Below are 19,620 nucleotides of genomic sequence, written 5' to 3' on the forward strand. Positions count from 1 at the left end.
GTAGTGCTAGTCAATCAAGGCCATTAGCGGAACTTGATGGTAATGTAAATCAAACTACGTATAATTTATGCGCTACATGAATCAAGCATGATTCAATTGCTTGACACTAATCTCAGACGTTATCGTTTTCGTGATGTCGCAATACAAAATTTTGTCGCGATTTGTCGATAGCGACTTGCGACAAGTCTTGGCGGCAAATGTGACATCAAAAGACTCGCCAGAGTCTTGCGCCAAGTAGATGCGAGACGAGAACGACGAAGCTTCTATAAGCAAGTTTAAAATTTAGCGTGGCTTTTATACAGAAACGAAATTTCTGCTTTTTAATCATTTGTTTAATTTATGAGTGTATTATATGATATTTGCATGACGATAAAATATCGCATAATGTTAAAAATAATTGATTCCTAATATATTTTATAAGTCAAGACATAACGAATATGCTTTAAACAACGAAGTATTATATTAACATTAATTTTCTTTCAATTTTAATTTTCTTAAATTAAATTGTTATCAATTAAACTCACGCGCGTTTCGGAATAACATATTATACATATTAGCGATAAAATACATTTTTTAAATCTACATTGTTATCGTGAGTGCCACGACTCTTCTCAAATTAAGGTTTCAAAAACAAAAATATTTATACATATACATATAAGAAAAAGATGAAATACATTACATGTCAAACGACACGAAGCCTAAATTCCTAAACACATTTGCCAGTACGTGCGTTATACGCGATCGTGTAAGACACAACCATCATGAGAGTATTCTGACATGTGTATATAAATCATTTAATATAAAATCTAAAATTGAAAAACTGATAAAGCAACATGTTCTTTATACTGAAATTGGTGTTAATAATCTTATTAAATAAAACATACACGTACATAATCCAAGACACTGAAACAATATTGCTACCAGCATGTTATCCGACAACTGCAAAAAAGGTACGTGCGTTTTACTGTACTGCTTTATTCATTGCTCAACGTCTAAAACATTATGTAAGAATAATCAAGTCATTTCTTAATCGTCAATTTGCAGATACCATTAACTCTGAAACTTTTCGGACAACTGATACAACTAAACCTGCATAGAAACGATCGGATTGTGTCGGCCGAATATGAAATATGGAAATATCATATAAAAGGCGCTACAGCAAATTTGTCGCAGTTGCAAGCATCGGATCCTTGTTTATATATTCACAAGGATAATGTCAGTTCGGCGATTATCAACTTTTGTGACGAACATGGTTTGGTCGGTAGTATTACATAAAAAAACGAATTGTCTTGAAATTTTTATTTCTGCATTTAACCTTTATGACTTTTATATATATATATATATATAAGTGTAAAACAAATAAATATTGTTTTTTAATGTAGGAAGGACTCGTTTTTCTGAAAAACGACAACTTGAAGATTAGACCTTTGCGGAACAATTTTGCGTCTTTGTCTTTAGTCGATAACATTTGCTTTGAGGAACAAATGAATCTTTCATTCGGCAAATCTCACCTTATCAAAAAGTCACTGCAAAGTTTTGATACTTCCTATTTTTATTCTTTTTTTGACAATTTCAAGCCAAAGCGACGTGACGTACGAAATACTGAACAAAAACTAACCATAGAATTGGCCGTTTTCGTTGACGATGCAGCATACAAAATTCACATGCCTATTTTGGACTATAATAAAGACAGATTACACAATATGATATTAGCATACGTGAATCAAATCCAAGCTATGTTCCATCATCCGAGTTTGGGTGTTTCTATTGATATTTCGTTGGTAAAATTGAAAATTATGGACCAACATCCGTCAGAATTGCCTGTCTTTTACGGCGACACTGCAAAAATGTACACGTCGTTTTGCGAATACGCGGAAACTTTCAACCCTTCAGGCGACGATAATCCGGGTCATTGGGACCTTGTTCTTCTCTTAACCGGAATAAATCTTTTTATCTTGCCAAACCCGCAAGATGAAACACAACGGAATTTTGACAGCTTGGGAAATTCTTTCTTCAATGGAATATGTGGATTGGGGAAATACTCTTGTGCCATAGTAGAATTTGGTGCTACATTTAAGACACCATCTGCTTTTGCAACGACACTTCCTGTTCATGAGATCGGTAATGTGTAAGTATATATATATATTTTTTTTATATATATATAGTTTTACCTAACAAACAAGTATAAAAAATATATTTTATTAAAATACAATAATATGAATAATATGAATAAAATTATTAGCGGAATTAATACGGATAAATTGCGAGCTTCGATAACCCTCCATGACGTATTTATTTCATTTTATTTTATTTTATGAATAATTATTTCATTATACAATATAAACGTAAAAACAAAAGAAAAATTTTTAAGACATTTGATTATTTAATGTTACAATATAAAAATTCTGCTAACATAAATTATATACTATATAAAAATATTTTAAATGAACCATTGCAAAATAAAGCATAATTTCAATATCATTAATTTATCTGTTATATAGTTTAGGAATAGAACTCGATGACTCGTTTACCAATCCAATGTGTGCAAAAAGCACGCACATAATGAGAAATGCGCTCTACTATAGAAACCAGGGAACATGGTCCGAGTGTAGTCGTAAAACAGCAAAAGAACTCTGGAACACAAAATTGTGCCTTCGAGATCGTTCGAGAATGAAAGTTCTTGATGACGCAAATGAATTGGATCATTCGCGTTATCACGATTTACCCGGGAGAGAATGGACCGCCAAAGCACAATGCGAATTATATTTGCTTGACAAAGATGCAAACGTAGTCACGTTGCATGATATATGTCAAACTTTACAATGCGAATCGCCTTACCATAATACGTATTTCTTCGCGGGATCCGCACTAGACGGTACATCTTTTTTTTGAAGAAATTTAAGAATGTACTTTGAATTTTTAATTTATTTTTTTTCAGGAACTCATTGCGCACTGGGAAAAGAATGTCGTGGAGGAGAATGCGTGCCTGTTCTCGAACCGCCATACATTTTCAAGTATTGTTACGAAGATAACTGGAGTGAATGGAAAGAAGGCCCCTGTCAAATGAGTTGCTTGACGAAATCTAAAGGCGTAATTGTCAAACGACGTTCTTGCAAACATGGAACTCACAGAACGGCAAGTTGTGGAGGGCCATATTACGACGTAGCCTTGTGCGATGACAAGAAGCTTTGCCCTCAATATCGCTTGACAATCATTGAGGAGTTTACTAGGCAGAAATGCGATAATTTTATCGATGCTGCAGAGCTTGAAGGAGTTACAATTAACTTGCAAAAAGGACCGGGAAAACAAGTTTATCATGATATCAAGAAACCGTGGATGGCCTGTATTGTATTCTGCCAACAAAAAAATTTATCTTTTTTCAACGAAAATTCATATCTGACAATGCTCGACCACGGTATCAACCCATATTTTCCAGATGGAATGTGGTGCCACAACGAAAATGGCCGGAATTACTACTGCCGCCAGCATTACTGTCTGCCGGAAAACTATTCATACGAAGAAAATAATTGTAAAAATGTAAACCTTATGTGTCAATAAGAATGCAAGAGATGATAAAACCGCAAAATGCTCGGAAATTAATTCAAAATTGTTTGCAATTTATTTAGTGTCTAATCTAATGTCCGTTGAATCACAGTTGTTAATTTTATTTTGTGTAGCAAATCTGTTTGTTAATTATATAAATTCGAATTTATAAAATATTACACAAAATTTACGATATCAAAAACAAATTTCGTTATTTACAGTTAACAAGAGCAGAAAGAAAAAAATTAATAGTTTTTAATTGTGCAAAGAGAATATAATAGGTTCTATCAATGATTGGAGATATAATTGAGCATTTAACAATGCCTTAATTTTTGTGATCGATGCCCAATTCCATTCTTTATCACGCATACCGTAACAGCAAAAATTTAAGCAGCTAAGCATTAGAAGTAGCGCTACTCGATTAATGAGTTTTTTTTCTTGTGAAAAGATTATTAAATTGATTGATGAACAGATTATTTTAATTTGTTGATTGTTAAATTTTATGACAAATTATTAAAATTTATCAAAATATTGTTTCTTCTATTTTTGCATGTATTATTTTTGCATATACTAAAATCAAATATTTAAATAAGTATACACATAAATGTATTACTTTTACATTTTTTAATTCAAATAATTAATCATTTATTAAGTTTATGTGCGCATTACATAATCAATATTTACATGCCGTTTGAATGATGTTAGAAATAATTAAGTCCAAAACATATTTTTTCACTGTCTTAATATTTTATTTAAAAAAATCTTATTTATTACACAAAAAGCATGTGAGAAAATGGTGATCTACAATATCTCTCGCAATATGTGTAATTTTATTTTTGATTACTTGTTTTCTTTCTTTTGTTTTATTTCAATTGACTCACTTGAATTTTTATGTAATTTTTGAGACATAATGGATATGTACTGAACAACAAATTTTTATATGAATCTTAATTATTGACTTCTTAAAATTAAATTGTTATTAATTAAACTCACGCGTGTTTCAAAATAACACGTATTGTACATATTATACATATTAGCAATAAAATGCATTTTCTAAACCTATCTCATTATCGTCAGGGCCACCACTCTTTTCAAATTCTAGTTTCAGAAACACAAATTATTTATACATATACGTGTAGGAAAGAGATAATGTACAATATGTCAAACTACACGAAGCCTAAATTCCTAAATACATCTGTCAGTACGTGCGTTATACGCGATCATGTAAGACACAACGAACATAAGAGTATTCTAACATGTATATATAAATCATTTAATATAAAATCTAAAATTGAAAAACTGATAAAGCAACATGTTTTTTATACTGAAATTGGTATTAATAATCTTACTAAATAAAACGTACGCGTACATTATGCAAGATATCGAAACAATATTGTTGCCGGCATGTTATCCGACAGATGCAAAGGAGGTACGTGCGTTTTACTGTACTTCTTTATTCAATGCTCAACGTCTAAAACATTATGTGAGAATAATCAAGTCATTTTTTAATCGTCGTACAATTTGCAGATACCATTAACTCTGAAAGTTTTCGGACAACTGATTCAACTAAACCTGCATAGAAACGATCGGATTGTGTCGTCCGAGAATAAAATATGGCAATATTATGTAAAAGGCGCTTCAGAAAAGTTACCGCAGTTGAAAGCATCGGATCCTTGTTTATATATTCACAAGAATCATGTCAGTTCGGCGATTATCAACTTTTGTGACGAACATGGATTGGTCGGTAGTATTACGTAAAAAACGAATTGTTTTGAAATTTTCATTTCTGCATTCAACTTTCATGGCTCTTTCTTTTATATATAAGCATGAAACAAATAAATTTTTTTTAATATATAAAGGACTCGTTTTTCTAAAAAACGACAATTTGGAGTTTAAAACTTTGCGGAACGATCTTGCGTCTTTGTTTTGAAGTCGACATTTGCGTTGTAGAACAAATGAATCTTTCATTCAGCAAACCTCATTAAAAACTCACCGCAAAATTTTGCTACTTCAAATTTTTATCATTTTTTTGACAATTTCAAGTCAAAGCGACGTTACGTACGAAATACTGAACAAAAAGTAACCATAGAATTGTTCGTTTTTTTTAACAAAGCAGCATACAATATTTTTATGTGTCGTGGATAACGATAAGGAACAGTTGCGCAATGTGATATTAGCATATGTGAATCAAATCCAAACTGTGTTCCATCATCCGAGTTTGGGTATTCCTATCGATATTTCGTTGGTAAAACTGGAGATTATGTATATGCAACCGTCAAATTTGCCAGTTTTCGACGGTGACTATACAAAACTACTTACTTCGTTCAGCAATTACATGAATACTCGAAATATTCCGGATGGCATTGATCCACTTCACTGGGACATTGCTCTTTACGTAACCGGAATAGATATTTATTTAGAGCAATTTCAACAAATGTATTTTTCTACGGAGGAAGTAGCTTCGTTCGATAATGTGTGTAACAAGACTCATTTGTGCGCCGTAGCAGAATTTAGTGCTGGATTTGCAAAAATAACTTCGGGTTTTGCAGCGTCTAATACAGCTGCTTATGAGATCGGCCATGTGTAGATATATACATATATGTATACTTATTTTACCTAAAAATCAAGAATATAAGTAATATATTTTATAAAATCACAATAATCTAAATTATATGAATAAAATTAATGAACATGACGTGAAGGGATATCGAGTCACGTAATTTTACACATTTTTAGTAAATTACAATAATTTAACGCACAAAATTCTAATAGTAAAGTCAATAATATTTTCATAAAGTCAAGTAATTGACTTCATATAAATTCTATACTACTTACAAATAATTCTAAGAGTTCTCTACTTTTCCCAGTCATTGCTGATATTACTTTTGAAGATATGTGTAGAAGAGAAAGCCATTTAGTCTATCAGTGTGTTTTAGATACGTCAATGATAACATCCTTGCCGTCCTTTCTGACTTCTCTTAAGACGTTCAAAGAATTTTTAACTTTTCCCATAAGAGAATAAAGTTTATAACTGAAATAGATGAGAATAACCAATTTAATTTTTTGAATGTCATGATTGTTAAAGAAGGAGATAAAATTTTTTATTTGCTTTCTAACTCACTTCTTTTTGGATGATACTTAAATTTGCACTCTCAACAAAGCACTATTTTAAGGTTAGTTGATTAAATTTTCTTGTTATCACATCCTTGATTCCGTCAGAAATATATGATCGAGATTATTAATATTCTTTAAGTAATTATTTAATAATCATCACTTTAGTAATCATCACTTTTTTTATTCGTATGAACACTTTAAAAGAAACTAGCAAATATTCTTTTTATAAAAAAAAAAACTTGATACCGATCTTTTAAAAAGTTGTTTATCTGATAAAGATAACGTATTTCACCGTCTGATGCGTAAGGACCATCGGAATGGTTTGTACTGTTTGTTAGGAGGCACAAATATATAGTTGTTTACCCCGGAACTAACACTTTGAGTTTATCATGAAAACTCATCGAAACAAACTTGACAAACTATCGCATCGCGGTATAGTTTATAAAATGACTTGCCAAGTTTGTGATATTTTCTGTTTCGAATAAATAAAAAGACAACTTATTAAAATAATATTACTAAAACAGGCAGATATTAGAAAAAGTGCTTTCCTTCTGTTATATCTAACCGTAATTCAGATAATTATTACTTTGATTGGGAAAATGTGTAAATTTTGAATAATGAGCGTACTTATAACAAAAGCTAATCTCAAAAATAGTTTATACAAAGTAGCAGAATTATGGGCTTAAAGAAGGAACCCACTTCGACCATGCAAAAATAAAAAGTAATCTTTGGTAATTTTTTTGTACAAATAGACTTAGTATTTAAATTTTTGTATTATATGTTAAAGAAATATAGTTTAATGTTACAAAATGTAAAACAAAAAGAATAAATAGTAAGTATTTATACTTAATATGGTCGCCCCTTAAAAATCCATATTTCTTTAAACATAACATTAACATATGCAAACACTATTTATCTAAAAAAAAAAAACAAAAAACATTTTTTGGAAAAAATAGCTATCATCGTACGTATCGCATTTTCAAATTAAAAAAATTAAAAAATTTGCATGTTGAAATAAAGATTCTAATTTTTGGAGAAAAAAAAAGATTTATTATTTCTCTTGTCAGGAAAAATTGTTGTAATACAAAAATCGTAAATACAACGATAGAGCATACTACGAAAAATGTTGAGTTAAAATTTCAAGTTAATTAGCTTAAAATTGACAGAAATGTGTTGCACATTAGTTTGAAAAACATTTAAAAAGCATTGATATTCGAAGCGGCTATGTTAGATATAAATAATGACTATATATTTTTCTTATTTTTTAACGTTAAAAATATATTTTTAACATAAAAGAAAAGAAAAATTTTTATTCAAGTCTGTTTATTAAAAAAAATTGCCAAAGGTGCTTCTCATTTTCGTGTAGTCAAAGTGGACTCCCCTCTTAATAAATAGAGTTACACGAAACTCTTGTCAAATTTCAACCTTTCGATCTTCATTTTACTACCGATTTTTTAATTTTTCTCACATTGGTTCCCTCTTTTTATACTCCGTTCTATCACTATTCTTTTACTTCTCTTGTACTATAAATTGTTCTATAAGATTTTGTACTATAAAATTTTTTGAGATATTGTTATTTGCAGTTACCTTCTTATCTTTTTAACAATAAACATGGGCAACTATAAAACTTGCTTTTACTTTTACACGTCTTGTCCGACAGATTCAAATATATGTGTAATTTCAATTCAACATTCTATTGATTACTTATTTGCTTATTCTTATTATTTTTATAGTACGACCAATTTATATGTATTGCACATCTGATGGAAATTGCGTGCATTTTATCAATTACTTGACTTTATAAAAATATTTTAGACTATATTATCAGAATTTTGTGCAATGTACAAAATGTAGAAAATTTTAAGATGATATGTAAAAACTAAGTAAAGAACAACAAATGAATTCTACATAGGTTAATATTGTAATCTATTGACGATGGTCAAATTGTGATGACCAAAAAGATTTTAATTGTAAAATTTAATTGTACATTAAAAATTGTTACATTATAATTATTAATAGAATTATTACCGACAATTTAACTCGAAGCTTTGCACTAAAAATCGCACGACAATCGCCGAGATTACTATCATAAAATGCAGCGATTGGGAAAAGTATAGAAAATTGACAGTCAAACTGAAAAGGAGCCAGGAAATCAGTTCAGGCATGATGTCGAGAAACCTTGGATAGCCTGTACTATAAACTGCCAACAAAAAAAATCATCTGTTCACAACGCATCATGTCAGGGAATACTCGACTATACTTTCAACTCATACTTTCCAGATGAAACGTGATGTCACAACAAAAATGGCCAGGATTATTATAACCGCCAGCATTATTAACAGCCGGAAAATTATTCATTCGAAGAATAATTGTCGAATAGTAGTAAATATCTGTAGACAAGGATGCAAGAGAAAATATAATTGCAAAACGCTCAGAAATCAGTTCAAAATTGTGTTGTGTGTCGTAACACAACGTGTCGCTATAAGGTTAATTAAGTTAAATACCAAAATAAAAATACTAAGAAAGAATTATTTAGCAAATAAAGAATAACGATGAGGCTGCAGAGAAACAACCTCGGATTCAAGGTGACACGAATCAGCAATCCGAGAAATATCAACAATAACATATCAATAATATTACAAAACTCTTGATTGCCGATTCGTATAAATACAGTCGCGCGCAAGCAGCGACGGATTCAGTTTACGATACGCGAATACACCGACTCGTTTCCCCGTGTCCGTACACGGCTCACGAGAATCTAACACCGTCCTGGCGGTTTGTGAGTGATTAAATAAATTGTTCGAGGCAAGGTTTGCGTCCAGTTATTCCACACCTCTAAGCAGTGCGTCCTGTTCCCCAAGCGGATCTCGAACTTACGGTTGCGATCGGAAAGACTCGCAACATAAATTTGGTGGCAGCGGTGGGATCCGCAATTACCGAAGTTCATTCTGGACACCCGATGATCGGATATCGGCAGTGGTAACAGAGGGACCACTGAGAGAATCTATCACCTGGAGCTACAAAAGTGAGGTGAGAAGGCAGTGTGGAAAATCGCCTGGATTCACAAGGCGACGACAGTCCGGGCAACAAAGCGGCGGAAAGGTGCCTGGCGGAGCAACGACCAAGCTGAGTCAGCGTAACCCGAGAGGACGACGACAGGCAAGGATCGCGACCTACCTCAACAACGGATCAGCTAACCAGCAGCGTGCATTATGCGAGCGAGCGGCCTAATGTAAGTCAATAATAAGAAATAATATTAGGAAAAGCGAATGTCCGGGAAACGAGAGAAATTAGGCTTCCAATTTTGGTTGAACGACAACCGAAATCATAGTGAGGCGTTAGATAGCTCCGCGAACGGAGAGGAAAAGCGCGCAATCGTAGAATCCCAACCAAACCAATCTCGGTTGATCCGCAACCAAGATCAACGAGCGTTGAGCATAAGCGAACAACGTAGTAAGACGACAGGAAAGAAAACTGGAAATAAGAAGCAAAGTACCGGAGACGCGAACACAGATACCATTTCGAAAAAACCAACCGTTGAGCGCAATCGTACATTGCTAGGGCTCGACAGTGCTTTGAAAGCTACTCGCGAGGACAAAAAACCGCGACAAAGTAGGCATCTGCCAAGTAGAACTCCGAGTCACGTATCGGAATACAGTGAGTTCGCACTCACATCTTATGATAGTTGCGTTTTCGACCCAGACGAGTTCCGCACTGAAGTAAAAATGAATAATGATCAAGAATTACCGAAGACTACCGAGTCAGAAATCGACCGGGATATTGAGTTACTAAGAAAGGAAATGACGCAAAACGCAGGGGCAAAAACTGAAGACGCGACGCGAAACTCAGAGCTAACAGATACAATGATGGACTTTGTGCGCGAAATAAGACAACAGTTGACCGAAATGCAAGAGCAATTCCACGAACAAATAGAAAACGTACGGGGGCAACAGCAAGAGTGGCAGCAACGGCTCTTAGCTATACCGGGCCAACGAGAATTGAATGTACCACTGACTACTAGGCGCGTAACTGATAACGCGGATGTAGCATACGGACGGGGTATGTCGGATATACGAAATAGGCCGATAGCCATGCATGGGTATATGCAACTAAAAGAAGCGCGAAGCTTAATCCCAGAGATTGACGGAACGTCACAGGCTAAAATACAAGAGTTCCTCAGCGCGAGTACTTACGCGGTGGAAAGTATAGACCCTTTGGAAGAATTACAGTTGCTGAAGGCGATACTGTGTACTAAGTTAAAGGGAAAGGTCTTGCTCGATTTTCAAACAAGAGATATTCAAACGTTCGTGCAATTAAAACGAGAAATAGAAGCAGGATATACAACTCATAAGAGTATAACGCACTTGCAAATTGAATTTAACACGCTAAAGCAGAAGCATGGAGAGAACGCCCAAGCTTTTGGTACACGAGCAGATCAGCTCGCGATGAAACTTTACGAAGCGATGATCGATGGAAAAAGTCTCACGGTCATGGAGAAAAATACAATAAAGACCACTATACAAAACTTAGCGTTACAAAACTACCAAATCGGACTAAACGAAAGCATTAAAACTATAGTACGCGCACGCAATTACAAAACGCTACAAGAGGCGATTGCGATAGCGACGGCTGAAGAAAAATTGCAAAGTCCGTATTCCGAAAATAGGAATTATAACAAATTCAGTAATAGTAACGGCGCAAGAGAAAAGATACTAAAATGTATCAAATGCGGCAAATTGGGTCATGAAGGGCGTGATTGCAGAATAGGACGCTTTCATAATTATAATAACCGGTATCAATTACCGAGAGCTAGCGGCCAGAAGGTCAACATGATGAACATGTTTTGTAAACATTGCAAAAGATCGGGGCACAATCAAGATACCTGTTGGTCATTGCATGGAAGGCCAGACAAGGACGACGCCCGAACGAGGAAAAACGCCAAGCAAGGCGAAGGAGAAGAGGCAAACATAAAAACAGCACGACCTGCAAAAACATTGCAGATAGCATCAGTAGGCGAATATGCACAGGCCGAACTTAATCTAGATTTAATAGCAGTACCTATGCAAGAAATTCGAGCAGCACGGGCAGTTATGCTCGTAGATACAGGAGCTGCAATAACTTTAATTAAATTGAAAACCTTAAAAGAAGAAACTTTAGTTTACGATGAAAAGATAATGATAATAGGCGCTACTGGACAGAAGGCCGAAACGTTGGGCACGATAATGGCTCACGTACTATTGAAAGGGCAAGTTATTACGCATAAAATGCATGTGGTGAAGGACAATTTTCCGATAAGTCATGAAGGAATATTAGGAGTTGATTTCCTTAAAAAGCACGTGATGAAATGGGATTACCCCACTAAGCGACTAACGATAGGGGACACCAAATTTAAACTATTTCCGTGCCGACCAGTCACATTGAAGTCACGAAGTGAGACCATAATATCCGCCACTACAAATAAAAATATGACAGGAATAGTGCATGCATTGGAAATGCAGCCGGGAATTATCATAGGAGGTTGCGTGACGACAGCTCAAGATTACGGTTGTGTCATAAGCGTAATCAACACTACCGATAAGCCAGTAGACATACAGACTCCACACGTAGAGTTAACATTGTTAGAAGCGGAAACAGGAATTCAAGTATTTAATACTGAAGTTAACAAGGCAACAGATAAGCCAATGTCTCGTTTGGAGAAAATAAGAGACGCATTAAGAATTGAACATTTGAATAAGGAAGAGCAAAAGGCAATAGCAAAGATTTGTGAAGAGTACAGCGATATCTTTCATATAGAAGGAGAACCGCTGACTCATACCGTGGCGATGAAACACGAGATCGCGACGCGGCCGGGGACGGCGCCCGCCAACACGCGACCGTACCGGTTGCCGGAAAAGCATAAAAAAAAGGTAAAAGCTAAACGGTATTACGATAAACGGGCTAATCAAGTCATCTTCCAGGAAGGTGATAAAGTGTTATTATATGATGAAACGTTACGACGAGGACGTTCAAAGAAATTAGAAACGTTATGGTGCGGGCCATACGTAATAGTAAAAAGGAATTCGGAAGTAAACTACACTATTAAAAAGGGGAGGAAAGAGATGACGGTGCATGCGAATCGTCTAAAATTATTTGTAGAAAACTAAAAAAAAAAAAAGGGAGGAATAAAAATATGACGGAATATATTAAGCAGTAGAATAAGTTATGACGACAACAGTTAAAGAAAAGTTTATTCTGTTGGTGCATTATATTTCTTGGAACTCTGATGTCAGCAACGAAAACCGAGACGAATTTAGCCGTGGAGATAGAAAGATTCTCACACGAACCAGGAATATACTTTGAAGAAGTAGGTGAGATTAACGTCATCGAATCATATTGGAAGTTCGTGATAACTGTAGATATTTCGGCATTAGGAAAACGACATATTCGTGTACAAGAATGGCTAGAATTAGCGGAAAGCGCAAAGAACACGATACACTCTACACGAGCAGAAAAGAGTCAGTTCGCGAATTTACTACGATTAATTAGAAAAGACGAAGTTAGAATAGCAGCATTATTGAAGAAACTAAAAAGAGTTTACGGAAATTCGAACGAGAAGGTTTCGGATTCCCCTTCGGCACTATGGATGCCGGAGATGAGAAACGCATCAACGAACAATTAACACTGTTGCAAAATAGCGAGAGTACTTTTAATCATGTCACGAGGCATCAATTAAAAATATTAAACTCTACAATAGCGCACATAAGCGATTTGGAAAAGACGATCGACGAAAATAACGAATTGTTGTACGACTTAGACGCACGCATTTATAATGGTACTTTATTAATCATCAAACGTGAGGAAATCAACGAGTACTGTGCATTACTCGACAGAATGCTAGCAGATTCCGACAGAGATATTCAAAATGTGTATGATTTCTTAACGCAGGCGTCGCATGGAATGTTGAATCCGAGTCTATTACCCGTCGAACGAATTTTCGCCGAAATGCGGGCTGCTGCGCCGTATTTACCACGCGGAACGTATTTTCCTCTCAAGCTAGATGTAAGTAATTGGTCAACGTTTGAAAAAATTACAAGTGTAAACTCGTATGTTAAGAATGAGACTATATTTGTAACGTTGAAATTGCCACTTGTAACATATCCGAAATACAGGTTAATAAAAGCCATACCTTTACCTGTCCCTGACCAACGCGAGATATTTGTATTTACCGAGATTAACCAACAATTGTTTGCTGTAAATTTAGAATTATCCGTATATCTAGCGATAAGCGAAGAAAACTTAGAAAAATGTATTGAGATAGACAAGAAATATATATGTAAATCGGATAGTCCGATATATAATATTAACCCTCGAGCGTTATGTGAAGTACAATTGTATGTAGGTTTGACAAAAAGGGCAATTTGTGGAAATAAGTATGTAAGTTTTAACCAAACTATTTGGATAGCATTAACGAAGGAAAATTCTTGGTTATATTCGACTAACAGCGAACAAGACGTAATGATTACTTGTTTAAACCATAAGGAAATACAGACCAAAATCACACGAACAGGTAGAATAACTCTATTAAATAATTGTAAAATAATTGCGAAGGACATGACCCTGAACACAGGAACAATAATAGAAGGCCCGAACATTCAGGCATATATACCACGTTTTAATCTAACGGGAAAAATAGAAGGTATAACTAATGGTGAAACGAGCATGGAAATCAAACCGTTAAAATTGAAAAAGATGATACAAAATTCAAAGGAATTAATAGATTTGGGAGAAAAAATAAGAGAAGTAGACGACGAGTTAACAGAGGGAAAAATTATTCAACCCTTGACTTTGTATCCTGTGGTCACAAGTTCGCTTGCCATCGTGATTATTGTATTAGCACTAGGCATAGGAGCAATACTATTATTACGAAAAAGAAAGACTACTGCGGAATAATAGGTAGACGGTAGGACAAGAATTAACTGTAAAACTATACACTCGCACTGCCTACTCCGCACGGAAACTCCGTACCTACGTTTCCTTCCATTCGCGAGGGAGGGATGTTGTGTGTCGTAACACAACGTGTCGCTATAAGGTTAATTAAGTTAAATACCAAAATAAAAATACTAAGAAAGAATTATTTAGCAAATAAAGAATAACGATGAGGCTGCAGAGAAACAACCTCGGATTCAAGGTGACACGAATCAGCAATCCGAGAAATATCAACAATAACATATCAATAATATTACAAAACTCTTGATTGCCGATTCGTATAAATACAGTCGCGCGCAAGCAGCGACGGATTCAGTTTACGATACGCGAATACACCGACTCGTTTCCCCGTGTCCGTACACGGCTCACGAGAATCTAACACCGTCCTGGCGGTTTGTGAGTGATTAAATAAATTGTTCGAGGCAAGGTTTGCGTCCAGTTATTCCACACCTCTAAGCAGTGCGTCCTGTTCCCCAAGCGGATCTCGAACTTACGGTTGCGATCGGAAAGACTCGCAACAATTGTTTGAAATTTATTTAGTACTTAATCTAAGTTCCGTTGAATTATAATTATTACGTTTTATTTTACGCAGTAAGTCTATTTTTAGTTTGCAAATTTATGATAATTACGTAGAACAAACAATATCAAAAACAAATTTTATCGATTACTGTTAATAAAAAAAAAAAAAAAAAATTATTAGTTATTAATTCACATGCTTATGAAAAGAGAATATAATGAGTTAAATCAGTACTTGGAATTAATTCAGCTTCTGATAATGAGTTGTTTTTTTTATCGATACCTGCTCTGTATTGCGCTAGCCGTGACAGCTATAACCAATGCAGCCGATTATTCGAAAGAGCACCAGTGAGTAGGTTCTTCTCTTGTAAGAAAACTGATTATTTATATTTGTGGATTATATCATTTTAGAAAGAATTATTGAAATTTACTCTAAATAAAGTTTCTTTTATTCTTATATATATTTTTATTCAAATACGAATCACATTAATGAATCATTTTCACATTATTGAGCTAAAATAATTAATCATTTATTGAATTTAATAGCATGTAACATGATATATCTGCAAGACGTTTGAATGATTAAGTTTAAATGTACTGTTAATTTATCATAAAATTTTATAAAAGTAAAACATTTTATTAAACAAAATGCATATAAAAAAAATATTAATCTACAATAGTTGTCACATGTATAATTTTATTTTTAATTTATTGTTTTCTTTTATGTTGTTTGCTTTGAATTGACACACTTGTAAATTTTTAAGTAATTTTCAAGATATAACGGATATGTAATAAACAACGAATTTTTAAATCAATATTGATTATCAATTTTTTCAAATCAACTTGTCATCAATTAAACTCATGCGCATTCCCAAGTAACATGTTATACATATTATACATATTACGAATAAATTGTATTTTGTACATCATTATCGTGAGTGCTATCTTTTAAATTCAGGTTTAAAAAACAAAAATATTTATACATATTTATGTAGAAAAGATATAACATACATGTCAAGCAACACAAAGTATATTTCTAAATACAGATGCCAGTACGGGCGTTATACGCGATCGTGTAAGACACAACGAACGTGAGAGTATCCTAACGTGTGTATATAAATTATTTAATATAAAATTTAAAATTGAAAAACTGATAAAGCAACATGTTCTTTATACTGAAATTGATGTTAATAATCTTATTAAATAAATCGTACGCGTATATTATCCAAGATACCGAAACAATATTGCTGCCAGCATGGTACCCGACAAGCGCAAAGAAGGTACGTGCGTTTTACTGTACTGCTTTATTCATTGCTCAACGTCCAAAACATTATCCAAGAATTTTAAAGTCTTTTTTTAATTGTCATCAAATTTACAGATACCATTAACTCTAAAAGTGTTCGAACAACTGATTCAACTAAACCTATATAGAAACGATCGAATTATATCGCCTGAGTATGAAATATGGCAATATTATGTAAAAGGCGCTACAGAAAATTTGTCGCAGTTGAAAGCATTGGATCCTTGTTTATATATTCACAAGGATAATGTCAGTTCGGCGATCATCAACTTTTGTGACGAACATGGTTTGGTTGGTAGTATTACATAAAAAATGAATTGTCTTAAAATTTTTATTTCTGCACTCAACTTTCATGATTTTTATTTATATATAAGCATGAAATAAAAAAAATTTTTTTTTTTAATATAGGAAGGACTCGTTTTTCTAAAAAACGACAACTTGAATATTAAACCTTTGTCGAACGATCTTGCGTCATTGTCTTTAGTCGATAACATTTGCTTTGAGGAACAAATGAATCTTTCATTCGGCAAGCCTCACCTTATCAAAAAATTACTGCAAAGTTTTGATACTTCCCATTTTTATTCTTTTTTTGACAATTTCAAGCCAAAGCGACGTGACGTACGAAATACTGAACAAAAACTAACCATAGAATTGGCCGTTTTCGTTGACGATGCAGCATATAATATTCACATGCCTATTTTGGACTATAACAAAGACAGATTACACAATATGATATTAGCATACGTGAATCAAATGCAAGCTATGTTCCATCATCCGAGTTTGGGTGTTTCTATCGATATTTCGTTGGTAAAATTGAATATTATGGACAAACATCCGTCAAATTTGCCTGTCTTTTACGGCGACGTTGTAAAAATGCGCAAGTCGTTTTGCGAATACGCGAAAACTTTGAATCCTTCAGATGACAATAATCCGAGTCATTGGGATTTTGTTCTTCTCTTAACCGGAACAGATCTTTTTATCTTGCCAAACCCACAAAATGAAACACAGCGGAACTATGGCTGGTTGGGAGAATCTTTCTTCAATGGAATGTGTGGATTGGGGGAATACTCTTGTGCCATAGTAGAATTCGGTGCTATATTTACGGCGTCATCTGCTTTTGCAACGACACTTCCCGTTCATCAGATCGGCAAAGCGTAAGTATATATATATATATATACTTGTTTTACTTAACAAACAAGTATAAGAAAAATATATTATATAAAAATACAACAATATGAATAATATAAATAAAATTATTAACGGAATTAATACGGACAAATTGCGAGCTTCGACAACTGCCCATGACGTATGTTTTATTTTATACTTTTTATTTTATATAAAATTATTTCATTATACAATATAAATAAAAAAACAAAAAAAAAATTTTTTTTTAATTTGATTATTTAATGTTACAGTATAAAAATTCTGCTAACATAAGTTATATATTATATAAAAATATTTTAAATAAACTATTGCAAAATAAAGCATAATTTTAATATCATTAATTTATCTGTTATATAGTTTAGGAATAGAACTCGATGACTCGTCTACCAATTCAAAGTGTGCAAAAAGCGTGCACATAATGAGAAAAACGCTCTACTATAGAAACCAGAGAACATGGTCCGAGTGCAGTCGTAAAGCAGCTGAAAAACTCTGGAATACAAAACCGTGCCTTCGAGATCGTACGAGAACAGAAGATCTTGATGACGCAAATGAATTGGATCATTCGCGTTATCACAATTTACCCGGGAGAGAATGGACCGCCAAAACACAATGCGAATTATTTTCGCATGACAAAGATGCAAACGTAGTCACGTTACATAATATATGTCAAATTTTACAATGCGAAATGCATGACCGTGACAATGAGTATATCTTCGCGGGACCCGCACTAGACGGTACATTTTTTTTCTAAAAAAATTTAAAAAAATATTTTGATTTTTTAATTTATTTATTTAATTTATTTTTTTCAGGAACTTATTGCGCGATGGGAAAAGAATGTCGTGGAGGAGAATGCGTGCCTGTTCTCGAACCGCCATACATTTTCAAGTATTGTGAAGAAGATAACTGGAGTGAATGGAAAAAAGGCAGCTGTCAAAGCAGTTGCTTGGAGAAATCTAAAGGCGCAATGATCAAACGACGTTCTTGCAAACATGGGACTAACAGAACGGCCAATTGTGGAGGGCCATATTACGACGTGGACTTGTGCATTGACGTGCTAGTTTGCATTAAAAATCGCATAACAATTGCCGAGTATACTAGGAAGAAATGCAATCATTTCAGCGGTGATGCAGCGCATGTGACTACGATTAACATAAAAAATGGAACAGGAAGACAAGTTCCTCATGATATCAAGAAACCGTGGATGGCCTGTATTGTATTTTGTCAACAAAAAAGATCATCTGATTTCAACGAAAATTCATATCTGGAAATGCTTGACTACGGTTACGACCCATATTTTCCAGATGGAACGTTGTGCCACAACGAAGGTGGCCAGAATTACTACTGCCGACAGCATTACTGTCTGCCGGAAAACTATTCATACAAAGAAAATTGTAAAGATGTAAACATGTGTCAATAAGGATGCAAGAGATGATAAAACCGCAAAATGCTCGGACATTAGTTCAAAATTGTTTGCAATTTATTAAGTGTCTTATTTAGATTTCATTAAATTATAATTATTATATTTTATTTTATGCAGTAAATCCATTTTTAGTTTACAAATTTATGATAATTACGAAGAATAAACAATATCAAAAACAAATTTTATTGATTACTATTAATAAAAGCAAGAAGAAAAAAATTAATAGTTATTTATTCACATGCTTATGAAGAGGGAATATAATGAGTTAAATCAGTACTTGAATTTAATTGAGCTTCTAATAATGAATTGATTTTTTTATCGATACCGGCTCTGTATTGCGCTAGCCGTGACAGCTATAGTCAATGCAGTCGATTATTTGAAGGAGCACCAGTGAGTAGGTTCTTCTCCTGTAAGAATATTGATTATTCATATTTGTGGATTTTATCATTTTAGAAAGAATTATTGAAATTTACTCTAAATAAGGTTTCTTTTATTCTTATATATATTTTTATTCAAATACGAATCACATTAATGAATCATTTTCACATTATTGAGCTAAAATAATTAATCATTTATTGAATTTAATAGCATGTAACAT

The 19,620-nt window shown here is 33.6% G+C and overlaps 2 protein-coding genes and 1 long non-coding RNA gene across 4 annotated transcripts; 2 read left to right on the forward strand and 1 right to left on the reverse strand.

The window, feature by feature from the left end:
* The first annotated feature begins 542 nt into the window (after positions 1–542).
* LOC105674999 (A disintegrin and metalloproteinase with thrombospondin motifs 7-like) lies at positions 543–5,531 on the forward strand. 2 transcript variants are annotated; one of them, XR_010891703.1, is made up of 6 exons: positions 543–950; positions 1,045–1,257; positions 1,383–2,128; positions 2,502–2,875; positions 2,939–4,972; positions 5,071–5,531. XR_010891703.1 is itself a non-coding variant. In XM_012371727.2 (5 exons), exons 1-5 carry the CDS (start codon positions 834–836, stop codon positions 3,556–3,558), a joined length of 2,070 nt encoding a protein of 689 aa, XP_012227150.1. In that variant the 5' UTR covers positions 543–833; the 3' UTR covers positions 3,559–5,531. The 2 variants fall into 2 exon arrangements, 1 of the variants encoding a protein (XP_012227150.1); XM_012371727.2 differs by having other exon boundaries at positions 2,939–5,531.
* LOC105674998 (uncharacterized) lies at positions 5,483–6,986 on the reverse strand. The gene is made up of 3 exons (XR_001101212.2): positions 6,665–6,986; positions 6,379–6,574; positions 5,483–6,159 (listed from the first exon to the last, which is right to left on the reverse strand). It is a non-coding gene; the product is annotated as an uncharacterized lncRNA (long non-coding RNA).
* An 8,206-nt stretch (positions 6,987–15,192) lies between these two features.
* On the forward strand, positions 15,193–19,445 carry LOC105675067 (A disintegrin and metalloproteinase with thrombospondin motifs 2-like). The gene is made up of 5 exons (XM_012371867.2): positions 15,193–16,418; positions 16,517–16,729; positions 16,847–17,592; positions 17,960–18,336; positions 18,412–19,445. The coding sequence occupies exons 1-5, from the start codon at positions 16,302–16,304 to the stop codon at positions 19,017–19,019; spliced, it is 2,061 nt and encodes a 686-aa protein (XP_012227290.1). The 5' UTR covers positions 15,193–16,301; the 3' UTR covers positions 19,020–19,445.
* The last annotated feature ends 175 nt before the right edge of the window (positions 19,446–19,620 follow it).

Source organism: Linepithema humile, chromosome 1, assembly GCF_040581485.1.
Source record: "Linepithema humile isolate Giens D197 chromosome 1, Lhum_UNIL_v1.0, whole genome shotgun sequence".
Lineage (NCBI taxonomy): Eukaryota > Metazoa > Arthropoda > Insecta > Hymenoptera > Formicidae > Linepithema > Linepithema humile.